This window comes from Sesamum indicum, linkage group LG12, assembly GCF_026168435.1.
Source record: "Sesamum indicum cultivar Baizhima isolate 11 linkage group LG12, ASM2616843v1, whole genome shotgun sequence".
Taxonomy (NCBI): Eukaryota; Viridiplantae; Streptophyta; class Magnoliopsida; order Lamiales; family Pedaliaceae; genus Sesamum; species Sesamum indicum.
In genome coordinates this window covers 15,887,279-15,905,296 of record NC_142668.1, presented here as the reverse complement: position 1 = coordinate 15,905,296, position 18,018 = coordinate 15,887,279, and the positions used below count along the sequence as shown (strand labels likewise).

At 35.9% G+C, this 18,018-nt stretch overlaps 3 protein-coding genes across 3 annotated transcripts; all 3 read left to right on the top strand.

Moving 5' to 3' along the window:
- The first annotated feature begins 363 nt into the window (after positions 1–363).
- LOC105175472 (G-type lectin S-receptor-like serine/threonine-protein kinase At4g27290) lies at positions 364–4,148 on the top strand. Its single transcript, XM_020698190.2, has 7 exons — positions 364–1,902; positions 2,018–2,140; positions 2,511–2,677; positions 2,823–3,033; positions 3,118–3,355; positions 3,444–3,594; positions 3,695–4,148. Exons 1-7 carry the CDS (start codon positions 588–590, stop codon positions 4,001–4,003), a joined length of 2,514 nt encoding a protein of 837 aa, XP_020553849.1. The 5' UTR covers positions 364–587; the 3' UTR covers positions 4,004–4,148.
- A 2,881-nt stretch (positions 4,149–7,029) lies between these two features.
- LOC105175437 (U-box domain-containing protein 8) lies at positions 7,030–8,643 on the top strand. The gene has a single exon (XM_011097872.3). The coding sequence runs from the start codon at positions 7,246–7,248 to the stop codon at positions 8,347–8,349; it is 1,104 nt and encodes a 367-aa protein (XP_011096174.1). The 5' UTR covers positions 7,030–7,245; the 3' UTR covers positions 8,350–8,643.
- A 6,788-nt stretch (positions 8,644–15,431) lies between these two features.
- LOC105175436 (putative NAD(P)H dehydrogenase (quinone) FQR1-like 1) lies at positions 15,432–17,364 on the top strand. The gene is made up of 4 exons (XM_011097871.3): positions 15,432–15,590; positions 16,186–16,279; positions 16,616–16,878; positions 16,988–17,364. Exons 1-4 carry the CDS (start codon positions 15,568–15,570, stop codon positions 17,217–17,219), a joined length of 612 nt encoding a protein of 203 aa, XP_011096173.1. The 5' UTR covers positions 15,432–15,567; the 3' UTR covers positions 17,220–17,364.
- The last annotated feature ends 654 nt before the right edge of the window (positions 17,365–18,018 follow it).

The following is an 18,018-nucleotide window of genomic DNA, read 5'->3' as shown; positions in this document are numbered from 1 at the left end:
ACCCACCAGTTTCTGGGACAGAGTACTCCGATTTTATTATCTCTTAGCTGACAGTTTGCTGAAGAAATGTGAAAATAGTAGCTATGTGAGAGCAGGCAAACACTTCAAATTTCTATAATTTTTTAGCATTCTACCATATATTCAGTATAGCAGCTAAAACTACTACTAAACAATATCTACTGATATTATATACCAATACTAGGAGTTTAAATAATGGGTTTCACAAACTTATCGTATGCTATTTCTAGAACTTTCATATAAAGACACGCACACTTACATTATATGGCGATTTTGTCTATGCATACAATTGATTGATGAACACAAAGACTCTATCATACCCACTCTGACGGACCCGTGTTGAATTATACATATAGAACTTAGAAAAATCTCCTTTAATAACTCAAGACTTATGGTTTGACCCAGCAAAAGTCTGAATAGTCGGCTTGTTTTTGTGATGAAGTGAAAGAGATCGCTATATTTCTTTATTCGACTTTTATCCCTTCTGAGTTCCACTCCTCAACTATCATTCACACTTTTGAAGTTCAAACCCCCTTTGTCCACATAGCTAAACGCAGTGGCAATGGGACATGCGTTGCCTGTCAATTGTAATTGAGATCATCATGAAACTTAAGACACAGTTTCATGCTCTCTACTTCTTCTTCATCGCTCAACTCTTCCTCAAGTTATCCATTGCAGTAGATAGCATATCTCCAAATCAAACCCTCCTAGATAACGGCACAACGCTTGTTTCTCGTAACGGAACATTCGAGTTGGGTTTCTTTAGTCCATGGAGTTCCAACAACCGATACTTGGGAATATGGTTCAAGAAAGTGCCGGAACAAACCGTGGTCTGGGTGGCCAACAAGGATGACCCAGTAGTAGATTTGTCCGGGACCCTCGCAATTACTCCATCTGGAAACATTATCATCACAAGAAACCAATCAAATATCGTCTGGACTGCAAATTCACCGTCAACAACTGTGAGTAGTCCAATCTTGAAACTTCTCGACAATGGAAACCTCGTCCTGACGAACAGTACGGCAATTGATGACGATCCGGACAGTTATGTTTGGCAAAGTTTTGATTATCCGTCTGATACGCTAATTCCTGGCATGAAAATTGGCTGGAATCTCAGAACCAATCAAGAATGGTATTTGACATCATGGAGAAGTATTCAAGATCCTTTACGAGGGGACTTTACATACAGGATGGCCCCGGGGGCGCTGCCTTCAATAATTCTCCGCCAAGGATCAGTTATTCTGTTCAGAAGTGGGCCTTGGGACGGCGTTCGATTTGGTGGCGCTCCTGTTCTGCAACAAAATCCAGTTTTCAATCCAATTTTTGTTTACGATTCTGAAAACGTGTATTATGCATTCGAAAACACTGACGACTCTATCATATCAAGATTTGTGATAAACCAGTCAGGGCTCCTGAAGCATCTTATGTGGAGCGAGACGCGTAACCAGTGGATTGACATAGCTAAAATGCAATCAGACGAGTGTGATGATTATGCAATGTGTGGGAATTTTGGTGTTTGCAACATCTATGGATCGCCAAGGTGCGCTTGCTTGACTGGGTTCACACCTCGACTGAGACAGGATTGGGCGCGGTTTGATTGGACAGGCGGATGTACCCGGAGGACACCATTAAACTGTAGCAAGCCGACGGGATTCAGGAAGTTTTCCGGGCTGAAACTGCCGGACCCGTCGAGTGGTCTGGTGAATAGGAGTGCAAGGAGCCTAGAGGAATGCGAGAAGGCCTGTTTGGACAATTGTTCGTGTGTGGCCTATGCCAAGACACAATTGAGTGGGTGTATATGCTGGTTTGGGAATTTGGTTGATGTCAGAATCTATGCTTTAGGTGGACAGGACTTGTTTGTTCGGATGCCTGTGTCTGAACTTGGTAATTCCTTCGTCTTTTAATCAATATATTCATAGATCTATTTAGTATACTGTAGATTATACTGATTACTAGTATGTTTAAACAATTCTAAATGTACTAATATGTTATTACAAAGAATCAAGCAACAGTTCCAAGAAAGCAGCTGTGATCGCATCAGTATCTGTGGCTTCATTCCTACTGTTATTGGCCCTAATCATTTGGTTGCTTATCCGCAGAAGGAGGTCGAAGAACAAAACTGGTTAGCATTTAACACGAAGGTCATTCTTTTGAAAATTATTTGAGTAGTTTACTGAGTCATCTCTTGCTAGCCTAACATTTGACAACTGATTCTTATATTACACGCATAATGACTTTCCAATCTGCTTGGCGTGTTGACTGATTGAATTAGTTCATCTGTCTTTATCATTTGAGAACCAGAAACTTTTTGCATTTTAATTGTGGTACATATTTTTATGATCTATTCATTAACTACTCGTTAACTGTTGTAGAACAAGTCTTTTGTCTGAACGGCTGTTGCAAATTCCAAGTGTTGTTGACATTCTGTTTCTGTTTTATGAGCCGTTATTTTTGCATTGCTCTTTTCCTAACAACTTCTCAATTAAAACCAGCCTTGGAAGATCAGCAACACGATAATCCAAGCCAAGATAATAGTGAAGGCATAGGAGATGAAGACCTGGATTTACCTTTATTTGATTTTGCCACAATTGCAGCTGCCACTGATGAATTTTCACTTGCAAACAAAATTGGGGAAGGTGGTTTTGGTCCAGTTTACAAGGTATGTCTTTGTCATAGAAACGCAACTATTCTTTCGTCCAAGTGTTTTTTTTTTTTTTTTTGTTGTTGTTTTAGATGAATTAAACCGTTAGTGCTTTACATATATTTCGGGTCGATTTCTTTATCTTGAATTTGATAATATGCAGGGTGCCCTCCCATCTGGCAAAGAGATAGCAGTGAAAAGACTCTCCAGGGATTCTGGACAAGGCCTCAAAGAGTTCAAGAATGAAGTCATTTTGATTGCTAAACTGCAGCACAGGAATCTTGTAAGGCTACTGGGATGTTGCATTCATGGAGACGACAGAATGTTGGTCTATGAGTACATGCCCAACAAAAGTTTGGACCTGTTCATTTTCAGTAAGTCTCTCAATCCTAGCTTTCAGTCATTTCTTATATAAATTTGAACACTGAACTCTCAACGTTTTCGATCAATCTGCCTAGATCAAACAACAGATACAACTCTAGACTGGCAGACGCGCATTGACATTATCGTGGGAATTGCCCGTGGACTTCTCTACCTTCACCGCGATTCAAGATTAAGAATAATTCATAGGGATCTGAAAGCAAGCAACATTCTTCTAGATAATGAGATGAATCCTAAAATATCAGACTTTGGGTTAGCAAGAACGTTTGGAGGTGATCAATATCAACAAAATACAAAGAGAGTCATGGGCACCTAGTAAGCAATTGCATGTGTCACTTTTCCTTTCTAGTCTTATTAATTTCTTCTACATCTCCTAATAAACTTTTCGTGTTGTTTCCTATAGTGGCTACATGGCCCCTGAATATGCAGTAGATGGATTATTTTCAGTGAAATCTGATGTGTTTAGCTTCGGGGTACTAGTGTTGGAGATATTGAGCGGCAAGAAGAATAGAGGATTCTATCATCCTGATCATGACCTCAATCTCTTAGGACATGTACGTCTATCAAAACTTCTATATATCTTCATGTAGAGCACAACAGTTCCGTTACAAAAATTTCTTTCTACCGCTGTTGAAATTCTTTTGACTTAATCAGGCCTGGAAATTATGGACGGAAGGAAACCCGATGTATCTTTTGGATGCATCAATGGTGGTGCCAAGCGCAACATCTGAAGTTTTACGGTTTATCCAGGTCGGCCTGTTATGTGTGCAGCAACGCCCTGAAGACAGGCCTACAATGCCCAACGTTTTGCTAATGTTGGACAGTGAACATCCAGTGATTGCTCAACCTAAACAACCTGGATTTTACCTAGAACGAACTATAGTCGACAGTGAATCCTCGTCAACAGGGAAAAAGCCTCAAACTTCGAATGAAATAACTATGACACTGCTCCAAGGTCGATAGAGCGCATTCATTTTTCACATTTTTTTTTCCATGCAAACAAATAAGAATATCACATAGGTTTGATACTGCAAATGTCTTAGAAGGACCTGTATACTAAACTGTGCAAATGTTAGGAAAGAGACAAATTATTGCTGCGAGCATGTAACATTAACGAACCTTAAAGCTAACTCCAGTTAAAGATCATAAAGGTAACAACCTAAACTTATGATGATTCAGAAATTTATTGCCCAGTTTCAATAAATTTTAAGATCAAATAAAGATGATACCAGAAACAGCAAAGAGCAATCTCATCATACCGGAAAGTTAAGAAACCACATGTTCAGTCAAAATACGTGTCTCCTCTTATTAAGCATTAGTCCAAAAATTAGGTCCATGAGCACGATTGACTTAACTTGAGTTTGTTACAAGGAGAATTGTCATATATAATTTGATGCATTGTATTCACTAATCACTAATTAGATACGTATTTTAGTAAAAGACCAATAAGTTGTTGGTGCGATGATAAGCGAGTTGGAGTCTAAGATAGATTTTTATCAATGAGTAAGAGTTCGAAACTTTAAACTCATACTTATCGAGAGGGGTTTAACTCTAATCTCGTATTGAGTAGGAATGGTTTTTTATTTTTTAATATTGGATATGAGGACAAATTGTGTGACGGAAAAAAAAAAACCAAAGACACGTACGATTAGTAGTACTTGAAGTTATAACCTTGTACTGTTTCATAAGAGCTCAACTATAACAGGAGGTGGCAATTAAAACTGGGGCATCGATCGCGCCCTATTTGGAGCGGGTTCGATATTGATTTTGATGGGTCTGGGACGGGTCCGGTTCTTTAGGATTCGGATCCAGTCATGTTCAAGGCGGGATATGAATTTTGTACCGAATCCACCCCGCCCCCCTCGAATTAAATATTCTTTTTATTATTTATTATTCATACGTAATATATTAATAATAAAAAAAATTAGTATTATATATATGTAAATTCTTAAACAATTGGCATATATCCAACTCTATATAAGAAATACAAGAAATAAAAAATTAGTTGATGAGAGAATTAATAATTTAGATGAATATATGTTAAGGTAATTATATTTAAATTGATATTATTTATTAAAAAAATAAAATATTAGTTGAATGCATTCTTTATATTATATAATTCATTATAAATCGTAAAATAATGTTATTTGATAAGAAAATTAATAATTTAGATGAACGTATACTATGTCTTATACAATTCATTTTAGATTAAGACTTATCCCTTTTTAAAAATATCTACATCTAAAATGATGGTTATTTTTAGTACATAATTTGAGACACTTATATAAGATATTAAATTAAGAATAAAACAAAAAAAAATCTAATTTCATCTATAATTTTATCACTTATTCGATTAATTCATTAATTAAATTTAAATTATTTTTTGCAGGGCATGGGTGCGAGACGGGGCTATCCATCCAGATAGACCCCCTCCAAATTCATTCCGTTGTCATCTCCAACTATAACCACTAAACTAAAACTTTATTAGTGAATAAAATAATTTTTTACACATAAAAATATCTCTATTTTTGTAACTGATCTTTTCTTGACTTTTATTTTTGTGCTTAAAAATTAATTCTACCTAAAACTTCCCATCATTGGTTTATAAATTATGAATCTCTTCCAAAAATGAAACTAAAATAGCAACATTGGTTGTAGTCGTAGTGAACAGTGGCAATAATTAAAGGGCATTTAGGTAAACCAAACTGGTGGCTTACAACATAAATGCAAATAATTATATGTCAAAAGTCAAAATTCAATACTTCTTCTACCTCTAAAGTCTACATAAATAAATTTGATGAATTATTTATTTATTTATTTTCTTTAATTACTAACGGTTGGGTGGTCGCCAGCCTCATAAACTTATATTTGACTTGGGATTTTTTTAAAATAAAAATATATAATTGTTAATTAAATTAAATAGTTATTAAAGGTATTTTATTATTATTATTATTATTTTCGTGTATTTTGCAACGTGTGATTAAGCTGAAAGAATAATTTGTCTCTTTTGTTATTTTCTTTTTCGGTTTTTGGAAAAATGAAGAGAATGATTTATGATTGGATATGAATGTGTTCCAAATTCCCCTTCCTTTCAGGCAAAAGCAACCGACAAACCCCAATGACTATGACCCTCTTTTTTAATTCAACACCAACGGCAACGGATTCTCTAAATTACCATTTTCCCAAATTACCCTCACCTATGTTATACCTACTCTTTTCACTTTCCATCAAACACTAATTGTTTCTTTTCATTTTGGTAATTAAAAGAAAAGAATAGATTAAATTCTTGTGATTATCTTAAAAAATATAAAATGTCACTTATATTAAAATTTATTGAAATACTATTTAATTTAATCATTGTAGCGCCTCATTGACATTTTAAAAATTAAGTATTTTAATTCACGATATATTTAAATGAAGTGGTAAGCTTTATGTTTATTACATTATGTTTAAAAAAAGAAACTTTGTGCTCGAAATATTCCACCCCGTATAATTATTACATCCAAGTAATTTAGCTTTTAGAACTTAATTGAATTAGTGGTAAAAGCACACTCGATGTTTGTGTATTTTAAATTTTTATTATTTTTTTTCTAGAAGTTTTAATATATATTAATGATTGATGACGTTTTAGAATAATAATTAATGCTAAATTTTATAAATAAATTTGATCTTATAGATTCGTTTTTAATCTAATGTGTGAATATTTGTTTGATTTTATGTAAATTATTGTAGTTTGTTAATATGTTTAATTATATTAATTAAATTAATATAATTTATTATTATTATTAATCATATTAATATATTATTTGAATTGATATATCACTCTTAAAAGAAAACAATAATAATAATAATTAATAGGAGGTTCCCCTAAAAAATAGTATTAGATATTGGGAATGTAGGGGAGGGCAAGAGTGTAATTTAGAATGTGAAAGCAGAGAGTAACGGTGGCCGTGTCACAAGCAGAGCTCCTCCACCTCACATATTAATCCTTCCCATTCCCATTCAGTACTCGCACCAGCAACACCACGTAAACCTCATAAACCTCCCCCTTCCGCCTTCAGGAATCAGGCCTTCCCCTCTTCCATTTTCCGATACCCACACAAGGAAAACACAGAAAAATATAACACCCTATATACACACAGTTACTCCCCAAGAAAGAGGGCCGAGGGGAACGAAGCAGCAGCAAAGAGAGAAGAGCAAGGAGGATGGCATCCCAGTTGCCCGATGACTTCAAATGCCCCATTTCTTTAGAGATAATGTCTGACCCTGTTATTCTCTCCACCGGTCACACCTTCGATCGCTCCTCAATACAGCGCTGGTTGGACGCCGGCCACCGTACATGCCCAATTACCAAACTCCCCTTGCCCGAACCCCCTTCCCTCATTCCCAACCACGCCCTCCGCAGCCTCATTTCTAATTTTACCCTCGTCTCCTTCCCCGACCCCCAACACTATCTTTCCAATCCACAAACCCTCCTCCACCTTTTGCTTTCACCTTCCTCCCGGTTGGAAGATAAAATTAACTCGCTCGACCAACTCACCCGGGTTTCCAAGAGGGACTCGGCGATTCGGCGTCGCCTTACCGAGTCGGGGGCCGTGTCGGCCGTTTTAAACTGTATCGACTCGCCGGAGCCGTGGCTCCAGGAGAAGGCCCTTCATTTGCTTCTTAACTTGAGTCTGGATGATGACAGCAAGGTAGGGCTGGTGGCGGAGGGAATTGTTGGGAAGGTGGTTTACGCTCTCCGTTGCGGTGTTGGGGACTCACGCGCTGTGGCGGCCACTGTGCTGACTAGCCTCGCCGTGCTGGAAGTCAATAAGGTCACCATCGGGTCATATCCTGATGCAATTCCGGGTTTGGTGTCCCTCCTCCAGATTGGAAACTCGAGGGAGAGAAAAGAAGCAGCCACCGCTCTGTTCACGTTTTGTTCTTTTCCTGATAATCGGGTTCGAGCAATTCAGAATGGGGCTGTGCCCATTTTAATCCAGAATGCAAATTCGGGCCTTGAACGGGCTGTGGAGGTGTTGGGCCTATTAGCAAAATGCAAACTGGCGCGGGATGAAATGGGGAGATGTAGCCAGTTATTGGATATTTTAATTGGGATTATGAGGAATGGGAGTGCCAGGGGTGTGCAATACGCCCTGTTAACATTGAGTTCTCTGTGTTGCTATAGTGAAAAGATGGGTATGGAAGCTTTAAGAGGAGGAGTGTTTGAGATATGTGTTGGGTTATTGGAGGATGACAATGAGAAAGTGAGGCGTAATGCGAAAACTTTGATTCAGGTGTTGCAGGGGAAGAGAAAAAATGTGTGATTCTTTTTTCTTTTTTTTTAGTGGTTGAAGGTGAAGTTGATTGAAGTGAAAGAGGTGGTAAGCTGCGATGAAAATTTGCATCTTGGAGGTGAGTAGGTAGTTTTTGTAATTTTCCTGTTCTTGGAATAGATTTTTGTATAAAGAATGACATAAGAAAAATATTGTTCTTTCATTGTACATCTTCAATAATCATATGATACATGTGGCCTCGCCTGTGTTCGATGTTCCGGCAAATACTGGATATTGAAAGTTTGTCTGTGAAGTGGTTTCTTCACTCTTCATTTGTGGAACAAATCTCCCTGGTATCTGATTGTCAGTGCACACATGTGCATGCATTTGAATGCCAGTATATTGCTTTAGTAGTGGGGATTCGAGTGGGATATCAAGTTTACGTACTGGCTTTAATGGATCTTGAGTTTATTCTAGGAGCAACTCTGTTTATCTGACAAATAGTATTTACAGTTTCTGCGAACTGAAACCTGAATAATTAATAATTCAGTTATAAGTTCGGATTTCTGTTTCTCCTGTAAAACCGCTGAGTTGAAATTTGCGTTCTGAAGATATTTTATCATATAAATTAGTTATATGAAGTGTTAGCTACTTAAGTCTATGATAAAAGATGAACTCTGTCGGGTGGTTTGATAAGATTAAGGTTTGACATTAATGCAGCACAAAGGATTATCTATGTTGGTGTGCTTATAAATTCCAGAACCAGAGGGTATTATGGGCCGAAGTGTAAAGTCTATCTGGAGTTTGATTAACTATTCCAGCTGCTTATGACATATTTGTGGCTTAGAACTATACAGTTAAGGTGTTTTGGATGGAGTGGTTGATCACCTTATGCACCAGTCAACAGTTTTACCTTTTTTACTGACTGCTGAATTGGATTGATAGGACATGAATCACCAGTTATCTAAAACATACTGCATACTTCTTGACTTGTTCAGGACTATGTTGGCATATTTTATTTACGTAGCCTCTTGTATATTGTTAGTTTATATAGTACTCATAATGATATTGCTACTGTTCATGTTTGCTCTTAAGCAAATTATTTGGTTTTGGGGTTGCTCAATGGGACAATCAAAAATGCTAATATCTTCCGAAGGTGAGTCGGTGGTGTCTGACTGGGTTTCATCAGCGGAAACTCTAATTCAACCTACCTGAGCTCTTGATTGTGTCTGATGTTAGCAGCATATCCGTGCTATTGTTCCCTTATCAATCAAGAAGTCTGCAATCTCAAGTAGATTAGTTTTACTGTTATGTACATGCATTCCACGTTGGTTACTCTTTCTTGCGTGTTGGAATTGGAGTTTGCATCCATTAATTGGGATTATAGCAGCTATATCAACGAGAATCTGTAAGAGTGGAGAAAGTAATTTTAGATTGTTTAACCTCCTCCCCACGTGTGCACCCGGTGCAAATCTATTTTAGTTCATCTGCAATAGAGATCTATTTTCATCCTCATGTCCGGATTCCTCGTCAGCAATTATTGTTAGAATAGGTGATCAGTCCGGGTCCTGTGCTGTCCCACACTGATTGTAGCGTTGCAAATCTCGTCAGTAGCTTCACATGATTGAGGGTCTGAGCCAAACTCATCCAGTATTTTGGAATCAATGAATATTTCCCTGGTTGCAATAGTTTGACTTTGGATTCATCTCCTCCTGGATTGTCGTATTTAAATATCACTTACTAGCTTAATTCCGATGTGTAACTAGCAGCTGCCGGCCTACAAAAGCGATGTGCAATTTTTTATATGATGAAAAATGGTGATGGTGATCACATATAATTGCAGCTTTGTATAATCTTTGTAAATAGGATATGGTGGTGGTTCTTCGGGCAGCTTCGAGGAAAAGCCCAGAGTAGACTATTACTGCTGTCGTTTCTTTGAAAACTTCCTATCTGATACTCTGCAAGTTGCTATTTTTTAATAGTGCAAGTGGTAACATGGGAAGCATTTCCGAACCCGTTTTCAGGTTTCACCGCTGATTGAGCTGAAACACGCTTTCATCTTTGTAGGCATGCGACTGCTTCTATTTCTCTGAAAGGCTTGTACTTAATTGATTAATGCAATCGTGGTCGGGCAATTTGTGACAGGACAGTACCTGGGCTTCGTGCCATGAGTAGAGTGGGCCTTAGCTTTCTTTGCGTCTGGGCTAATCTTGATGATCATTCGAATGGTAGCATATACATAAATCAATCATCAGAAAGTAGTGAATTGATGGGAATGGTGGGCCACAAAATCAAACAGTTGACTGAAGTGATCTCTGTCTTTGACCAGAAAGAAAAGTGTGTGCATGAGAATGGTAGGTCGGGGGGGCATATGATTGTATTTCCCCCCCAAAAGCCGAACATTCGCTGTCTGAATCCAACCAAGATCATCACTTTGCTGGCAATCAATGTTTATCAGACTGGAACATGCTTATATTTGTCGCCCTCCACGTTAATTCCAAGCTCCAAAAGCTCGGCTCTCGTGATGCTTTTTCAGGAAACCATCGATTGCCAAAGTGCTCTACGTAAATGTAAAACGAAAGCTTAGCATTTCCAGAATGCTTTGTGTTTTTGTCTTTGTGTGGTAATGATAATTAAATTTTTGGTTTCTGGTTGAAGATTAAAGTCGGAGTCCATGCCTCCTATAAATTGTTGATTGGACGTTCACATGATTACATGTACAGACCGCAAAACAGAACAAGAAATCGTGAGCACCAACAGCGTGCCCCCTCTCTGCGCAGGCTTTGTTCTTATCCGAGTTGTTGTACCCAAGGCTGTCTTTTATAGTGAATTTAAGAATTTGGTAATAATGATGAGTATGATACATTTTAATGCGAGATCTACAAAATAAATCATTATAAGAATCCCATCAAGAAAATTTTGTTTATAGAGTGCATAAGTTAATTAGGTTATAAGAAAAAGATAGGTGAAGGTAGTAAGAATGACAGGACTACAAAAATTGTAGTTGTTGAATGAACAGTGACTGTTTATAAAATTATTTATAATTGTAAGATTTCACATGAAATACAAACATTAAAATAATTAGATAATCATGATGTGTTCATACGAACTAGGATTTCGGATGTGGTGGGGCCAGTAGTTTACCCAATATTAATAAAATAGATTAAAAACTTATCGAAAAATTATTATTATATTGTGAGGAGGCTTTGATACAGCCTTCATAAGATATATCCCCACATCACATGTCATTGTCCATTTTGATGAAATCTTATAGTTTTGTTTAGGAGGGACGCTTGGCTCAAAAGAGAGAGAGTCTTGAGACTTGTGTATTATCCGAATTTCTTTTCTTCATAGAATGAGAGATGGCTTACAAGCCTAATTAGAGGTGCTCCAGTCGTTATTGGATTCACAAGTGTTGCTAGAACATGCATTGTTAATGATGAGGTGGTGCATCCCTCAGGAAAAATTTACGACACAACAATTCACTCAGGTATAATTCAAGTTTAGTGAGAGAATTTATAGGGAGAGGATGTAGCTGAGTGGTCAAATCAATAAACAGTAACTTGGTGTATTGTATACTGTATAAAATTAATACTGTTTGTGTTACGTGGATAGAAGAGGGGCGATTTTTCTGGAACTGGACTCTTGAGGAAAAAAGTAGCTTCCCTGGCTCTTGAATAATTGCTGGATTGCTTGGGAAGCAGTTCAAAAATTGGGCCTTCCATTTTAGGTTATGTATAGTGGTAGAGTTTGAGTTCCAAAGGCCCCTCAGCTTATTGCCCCGCAACTCTCAAAAACTTTCTCCGCAGAGGGATGATGAGCGTCGGTGACGCACTGCGCAGCCTTCTTTGTCGCATTCATATTCCCTCTTTTTCTTTAAAGCTTAGAATATAATATATTGTAATCTCTCAACCACCTTAATCTTTATTTAACCCAAATATTATAATCTATTATATATCCACCTAATTTCTTTACATTAAAACACACCATTCCTATACGCTATTTTGGAAAAGCTAAAACCCAATCTCATCACTGCTTTGCCGTGTCCAATTTTACAACTTAGGAGAAGTTGAATTCCAGGAGGGGCATCCGATCCAAGAATTTTTAATAATAAGAAGCACCAACCATCAAATATCTGGTTGCCTTATCCTTAACTTTTCTCAATAATTAAACTATAAACTCAACAAATTTTTCCAAAGAAAAACAATAGGACTTCTACTTTCATAGATAGAGAGTAAGAAAGGAAGAATATTTAATAACTGCTCAAAATGTTTTCTAATCCAATCAATTATCAGTACCATTTCTCCCACATCTTTTATATGAACCATGTATGCATGACTTTTCAAAGATTATAAACCACAATAATCAAAATAGAGATAATTTCAAGAGAAATTGATGGAAACGATAAGTACAATTAGTGCACAATCATCAAAAAATTCGATATTAAAATTAAAGCAAGATATATATGTCATAAGAAACAGTTAAAATTAACTTGTACGTAATAATTTTTTCGTCTCTGTTCACTGACAATATAAATCAATGATTTCATGTGCATTATTGACGTTGTCTACTGCTTTGAGTGCTTATATTGTTAGTATATAAAGCAAAATCGAAAGGAGAGAACAAGGAAAATTTGTGAGAAGAATGAAGTTTGTGAAAAGAAGAAAGTGAGAAAAGAAATGTTAAGAAGAGATGTTAGAGAAACATATAGAGTAGTGATTGAAAGGAGAAAAAATACTAATTATAAAATAATTAAAAAATATTAAAATTACTATCATAGGCAATTTTTTCGACAAAAATCAAATGAATTAAAGGATAAATAAAGAGTAAATTGGATAAAAAAAATAGAATAAATTATATTTTGTCGTCCGAACTATGATCATTTTTGCACTTTGGCATCTAAATTTTTTTTTGTGTCAACTTACCGTCTAAACTTTATAAAATTTTACACTTAAAACTATCTTTTAACCAAGTTTTTGGACAAAAAAAACATCACATGAAGTGTACATGTGATATTTAAAAGTTATATAATGTGATATTTTTCACATATCCACAACATGTAATATTTTTATGTTAGAAAAATCAATAAAATAATGATCATATATGATAAAGTGCAAATTTCACAAAGTTGAAATAGTAAGTTGATAAAAGAAAAGTTTTGATAGCACAATGCAAGAAAGGACATAGTTCGGATGATAAAATTTGCTTCAAAATATTTTCTTTTATAATAATATAGATACGGATTCAACAAATTATAATATCTTTTTATTCAACTAATACATCAATATTACTATAAATAGATTATAATAACTTAGCTAAAGTGATATATATGTATATATATCCACACTTCCAACTTGTCAAATGCAACTTCTATACTCCCATAATTGAAAAAAAAAAAGGGAGGGGGGGGGGGGGGTGATAGAGAGCTGCTTAAATAAATTTTTAGGGTAATTAATTTTCTTGTTTATTGAGCCGCCGGCATGGGGTTCACGTCCTATCCTTTCCGCAGTGTAGTAGAGACATAGGACCCAAGTCAAATGTTGTACACCCTCTCTCTTTTACGAGAAGCTTCGGTCAATACAGCAACACTCCCCCGCAGGTTGCATTTACTGCACCTATTTAGTAATAATACCTAACAATTTTTTAATGTGGTCAAGTTTTGAATTATCCCAATATTAATGCTTATATTTGCTGATTTATTTTTTATTTAATTTAGTATATGTATTATGAGTACAGAAATTATATTAATCAATTTTATTTGAATATATATATAAATGTAATTATGTATATAAAAATTTGGAAGAAAAGATGTAACGAGATTTAGAATATAAAATTTAATATCTTAATTTGGATTGAGAGTTTGATGTGGTAAGATTTACGTGAGCGGGACGTGTAAATGAGCCTACAAAAACCTATTTTCTTTAATAATGTAGTGTTTGTTATAAAATCATAGTCGGATTATAATGAAGTGTTTGTTAAAAAGTATTTATTACAACCTAAAATACTTCATAAATCTTGTATTATATTTTACATAACATGTTGAATTTTTTTCAAATATGAAAATGACATAAATTTTATATACGATGAAATAGAAAATAATGTTGAATAACCAAAGAGTTGAAGATGTGTAGACAAAATAATTATTGGACAAGGCATTGTAGCGATTTGAGGGACATAGGTAGTCTAGTCAACGTTAATAATGATGACGGCATGGAAGCATCACCATTACAACACAAACATTACATATTTATAAACTGGGGCTGATTATTACTAAGGTTACATCTCAAAACAGACGTGCAATCCAGACACACATTTAGAGTCGTATATATATATATATATATATATATATTATCTTGAATGATTCAAGTCTTGTAGGCTATTCAAATATGTTCGGATTCAAATCAACATCAAGATCTATAATTGATATATATATATATATATTAATGTAAAGTAATTAAAATCTGGAAGTAATTATATTTGGAATTAATTTTAAAAGAATATAACTGGATTGAAGAACGTAAGAAATTTCCAATTGTCATATAGTGGACAAAATAAAGAAAAGCTTTTCATTGTCATAAATAGAACAGAAGAAAAGAGTCCTGACTTGAACATTATTTAAATATAATAATCAGTAATAATGGAGTAATGATGACGAAAAGTGTGACATCAACAAACCCACCATGGTGTCTTCAAAATGTTTAATAACCACAACGCACAATATTAGGAGAACGGGACATCTAATGCATTCAAAAATTCTTACCCAGACTGGCTTAAGTTGAGTCAAATCATTTTTATGACAAATATGATATATTTAATATGTAGCTTATTATTTTTTTAATCATATATTAATTATATAACAAGTGTAATATATTTTAAATTTGATTAAACTCGATTCGAATTAAAGAAATTGAACCAATACCCGGGTTCAATTTTGATTTCAATTTTAATTATTGATTAAATCTGAAAATCCTAATTTTTCTGAAAGATATTGTATTGAGCAAATTATTGAATGGAACTGAATAATTCAATTTGATATTCAATAATACTAAAGTTTGTATTGAATTGAATTTACGGAATGGATTCGGAGCGGTGTGCAGCATTAAAGAAGACAGAGCAAAGAAAATAACAGAAGAGGATTGGTCAACGGTTTGTGTGTATAAATAGCTGTAGCCTTCCTTTCTCTTTTCCACTGCACTTCATATTCATTCACCAAACACTTGAGACGCAGTAGAGAGCAGAGACACCCCTAAACAGAGACCCTTTATTCCAATGGCCACCAAAGTGTACATTGTGTACGTATTTTCACATTTTGCCCTATATTCATTCAATACATGTTTTTTAGTTCTGTAAATTCCCCTGTTTCTTGAATGTATCTACCTACGGTTTTTATTTCTGTGCTGTTCTTTTCAATGCTTATTAACTGCATCTTTGTACTTGTTTTCCTTATTTTGTCATGTATGACATTAGCGTGGCTTGTGTTATGTATTTGAGAGTTGTTTGATGGTTGAGTGTTGGAAATCCACTGTTTCTTGATTTCCCTGCATTGCAAACCCTGTTCATCAACATCTTCTCCTACGCACAACACCCAACAGAATGGGAGAATTTTCTTGTTTGTTATTTCTGCTTAATTCTTGATTTTGGTGTTGCCTAATAGCATTAGTAGGGGAGTTGCTGCTGGGATGGATCTGCAATCTCCGATGAGTTAGTTTATTGATATTCATCATGGACGGGGTCTTCTTCCCATGTGATTTTACTTCATATGCTGACACTGTCATGATTCTTGCATTACTTTAAGAGGCGGCATGAATTTTAACAGAGCATATAGCTTAAAAAATTGGCAGTTGTACAGTCGACGGTTGACCATGGAACTTGAATTTATTTGTGCAGTTACTACTCGATGTATGGGCATGTCGAGAGACTTGCGCAAGAGATCAAGAAAGGAGCAGAATCTGTCGAAGGAGTTGAGGCTAAATTATGGCAGGTTTGTGTGTTATAGTGGTGTTGGTGCTCAATTTATTAGCTCTAACATCATAGATAAAGAAAGAAACCTTTACTTTGAATAGATTAATGTAGCAGGTTATCCACTTTTTTTATGTAGTAAAATATAGTAACCTATGAATGACATCATATTTCACGCCTGTATCTGAAGACAAGTCCAAGAACCATTTCCAGGCATCTTTTGTAGGTGAATTAACACTTTCTACATATGCCCAATAACTCTGTACGAGGAGTTTCTTAAGACAGCAACCATTATTTATGAGGATGATGAACTTCATTCCGCGTTGTATATAAATAATGACATGGGGCTATTGAACAGGTCCCAGAAACTCTATCTCATGAGATTCTTGGAAAAATGGGTGCCCCACCAAAGACTGATGCGCCAGAGATCACCCCAAGTGAACTTGCCAAAGCTGACGGTTTCGTATTTGGATTCCCCACTAGATTTGGAATGATGGCTGCTCAATTTAAGGCCTTCCTCGATTCAACCGGAGGGCTGTGGAGGACTCAGGCGCTGGCAGGCAAGCCTGCTGGCATCTTTTACAGCACCGGTTCTCAAGGAGGTGGACAAGAGACTACACCGTAAGTTCATAAATCGTCTAATCTTCGTTATAACTAGAACATGCTTTTGTGGGACTGCAGAACTAGCAGAAAAGGGTCATTTTATTGATATTATTTGGTAATTGTGCAGGTTAACAGCCATTACTCAGCTGGTTCATCATGGTATGATTTTTGTCCCCATTGGCTACACATTTGGGGCTGGCATGTTTGAGATGGAGCAGGTTAAGGGTGGCAGCCCTTATGGCGCTGGGACCTTTGCCGGAGACGGCTCCAGACAACCTACAGATCTGGAACTCGGTCAAGCTTTCCACCAAGGGAAGTACATTGCTGCTGTCGCAAAGAAGCTGAAAGCAGCTGCCTAAGTTGCAAAACCATTACTAGTTCTTCGTCCAAAATCTCTGTTTTGATTTAAGATATGTGTTTGTGTTGATCAAATAAATGTCGTGGTTAAAGGAATACGTTTGATTCTCATATAATAGATTCGCTACCAGTGATCTTGTTTCTTGACATTTTGTTGTTCAATATCTTCTTACTTTAATACATTTTGTTTAATCGCTTCCGAATTTTTTGTGCATAACTGGGCTCTGAAGTGTGGACACTGGTTTGGTAAGAGTAATCAATGGATTGGGCCAGGGTGTATTTCAGACTGCCTTTGTTTGGACAGAACAACCTCAGTGGATGCCCTTGGGTTGGATAATTTCATGTGGGGTCTAAACGACCTTCACCTTATGCGTATGGGCTCCAGTGTTCATCACCCCCTCCAATATTATTGGAATCAAATTTAAATGGGTCGAAGACTCGGTTATTACAAATCAAAACAACAACAAAAAAGAAAAAATAGCAAAAGAACAACTCGGTCATTCCAGTTCAGCGATGTCTGAAATCTAGTTAAAAAGATTTGATGTCATGATTAACGATTGAAATTTATAATGTAACTACAAGCAATTCACACTAAAAAAATCAATTACAGGGTTGACAGAATTAAATTCGATATGAATTAACAGTCCTAAAATGACAAATGAAGAGCGTATGAGTAGATGCTTTTACTTTTCAATATTCCATCATATTTAGGACTAATTAAGAGACTATGAATAGATTCTTTTACTTTTCAATATTCCATCATGTTATCCCCTCTGCCTAGGATCTTAACCAAACTAAGTA

Excerpts from the sequence above, each read along its gene's own strand:
- LOC105175472 (XM_020698190.2), top strand. The coding sequence starts at position 588 with ATGCGTTGCCTGTCAATTGTAATTGAGATCATCATGAAACTTAAGACA. Across the intron at positions 1,903-2,017 it reads GATGCCTGTGTCTGAACTTG|AATCAAGCAACAGTTCCAAG; the intron begins GTAATTCCTTCG and ends GTTATTACAAAG. Across the intron at positions 3,595-3,694 it reads ACCTCAATCTCTTAGGACAT|GCCTGGAAATTATGGACGGA; the intron begins GTACGTCTATCA and ends TGACTTAATCAG.
- LOC105175437 (XM_011097872.3), top strand. The coding sequence starts at position 7,246 with ATGGCATCCCAGTTGCCCGATGACTTCAAATGCCCCATTTCTTTAGAG.
- LOC105175436 (XM_011097871.3), top strand. The coding sequence starts at position 15,568 with ATGGCCACCAAAGTGTACATTGT. Across the intron at positions 15,591-16,185 it reads GCCACCAAAGTGTACATTGT|TTACTACTCGATGTATGGGC; the intron begins GTACGTATTTTC and ends TTATTTGTGCAG. Across the intron at positions 16,280-16,615 it reads TTGAGGCTAAATTATGGCAG|GTCCCAGAAACTCTATCTCA; the intron begins GTTTGTGTGTTA and ends GCTATTGAACAG.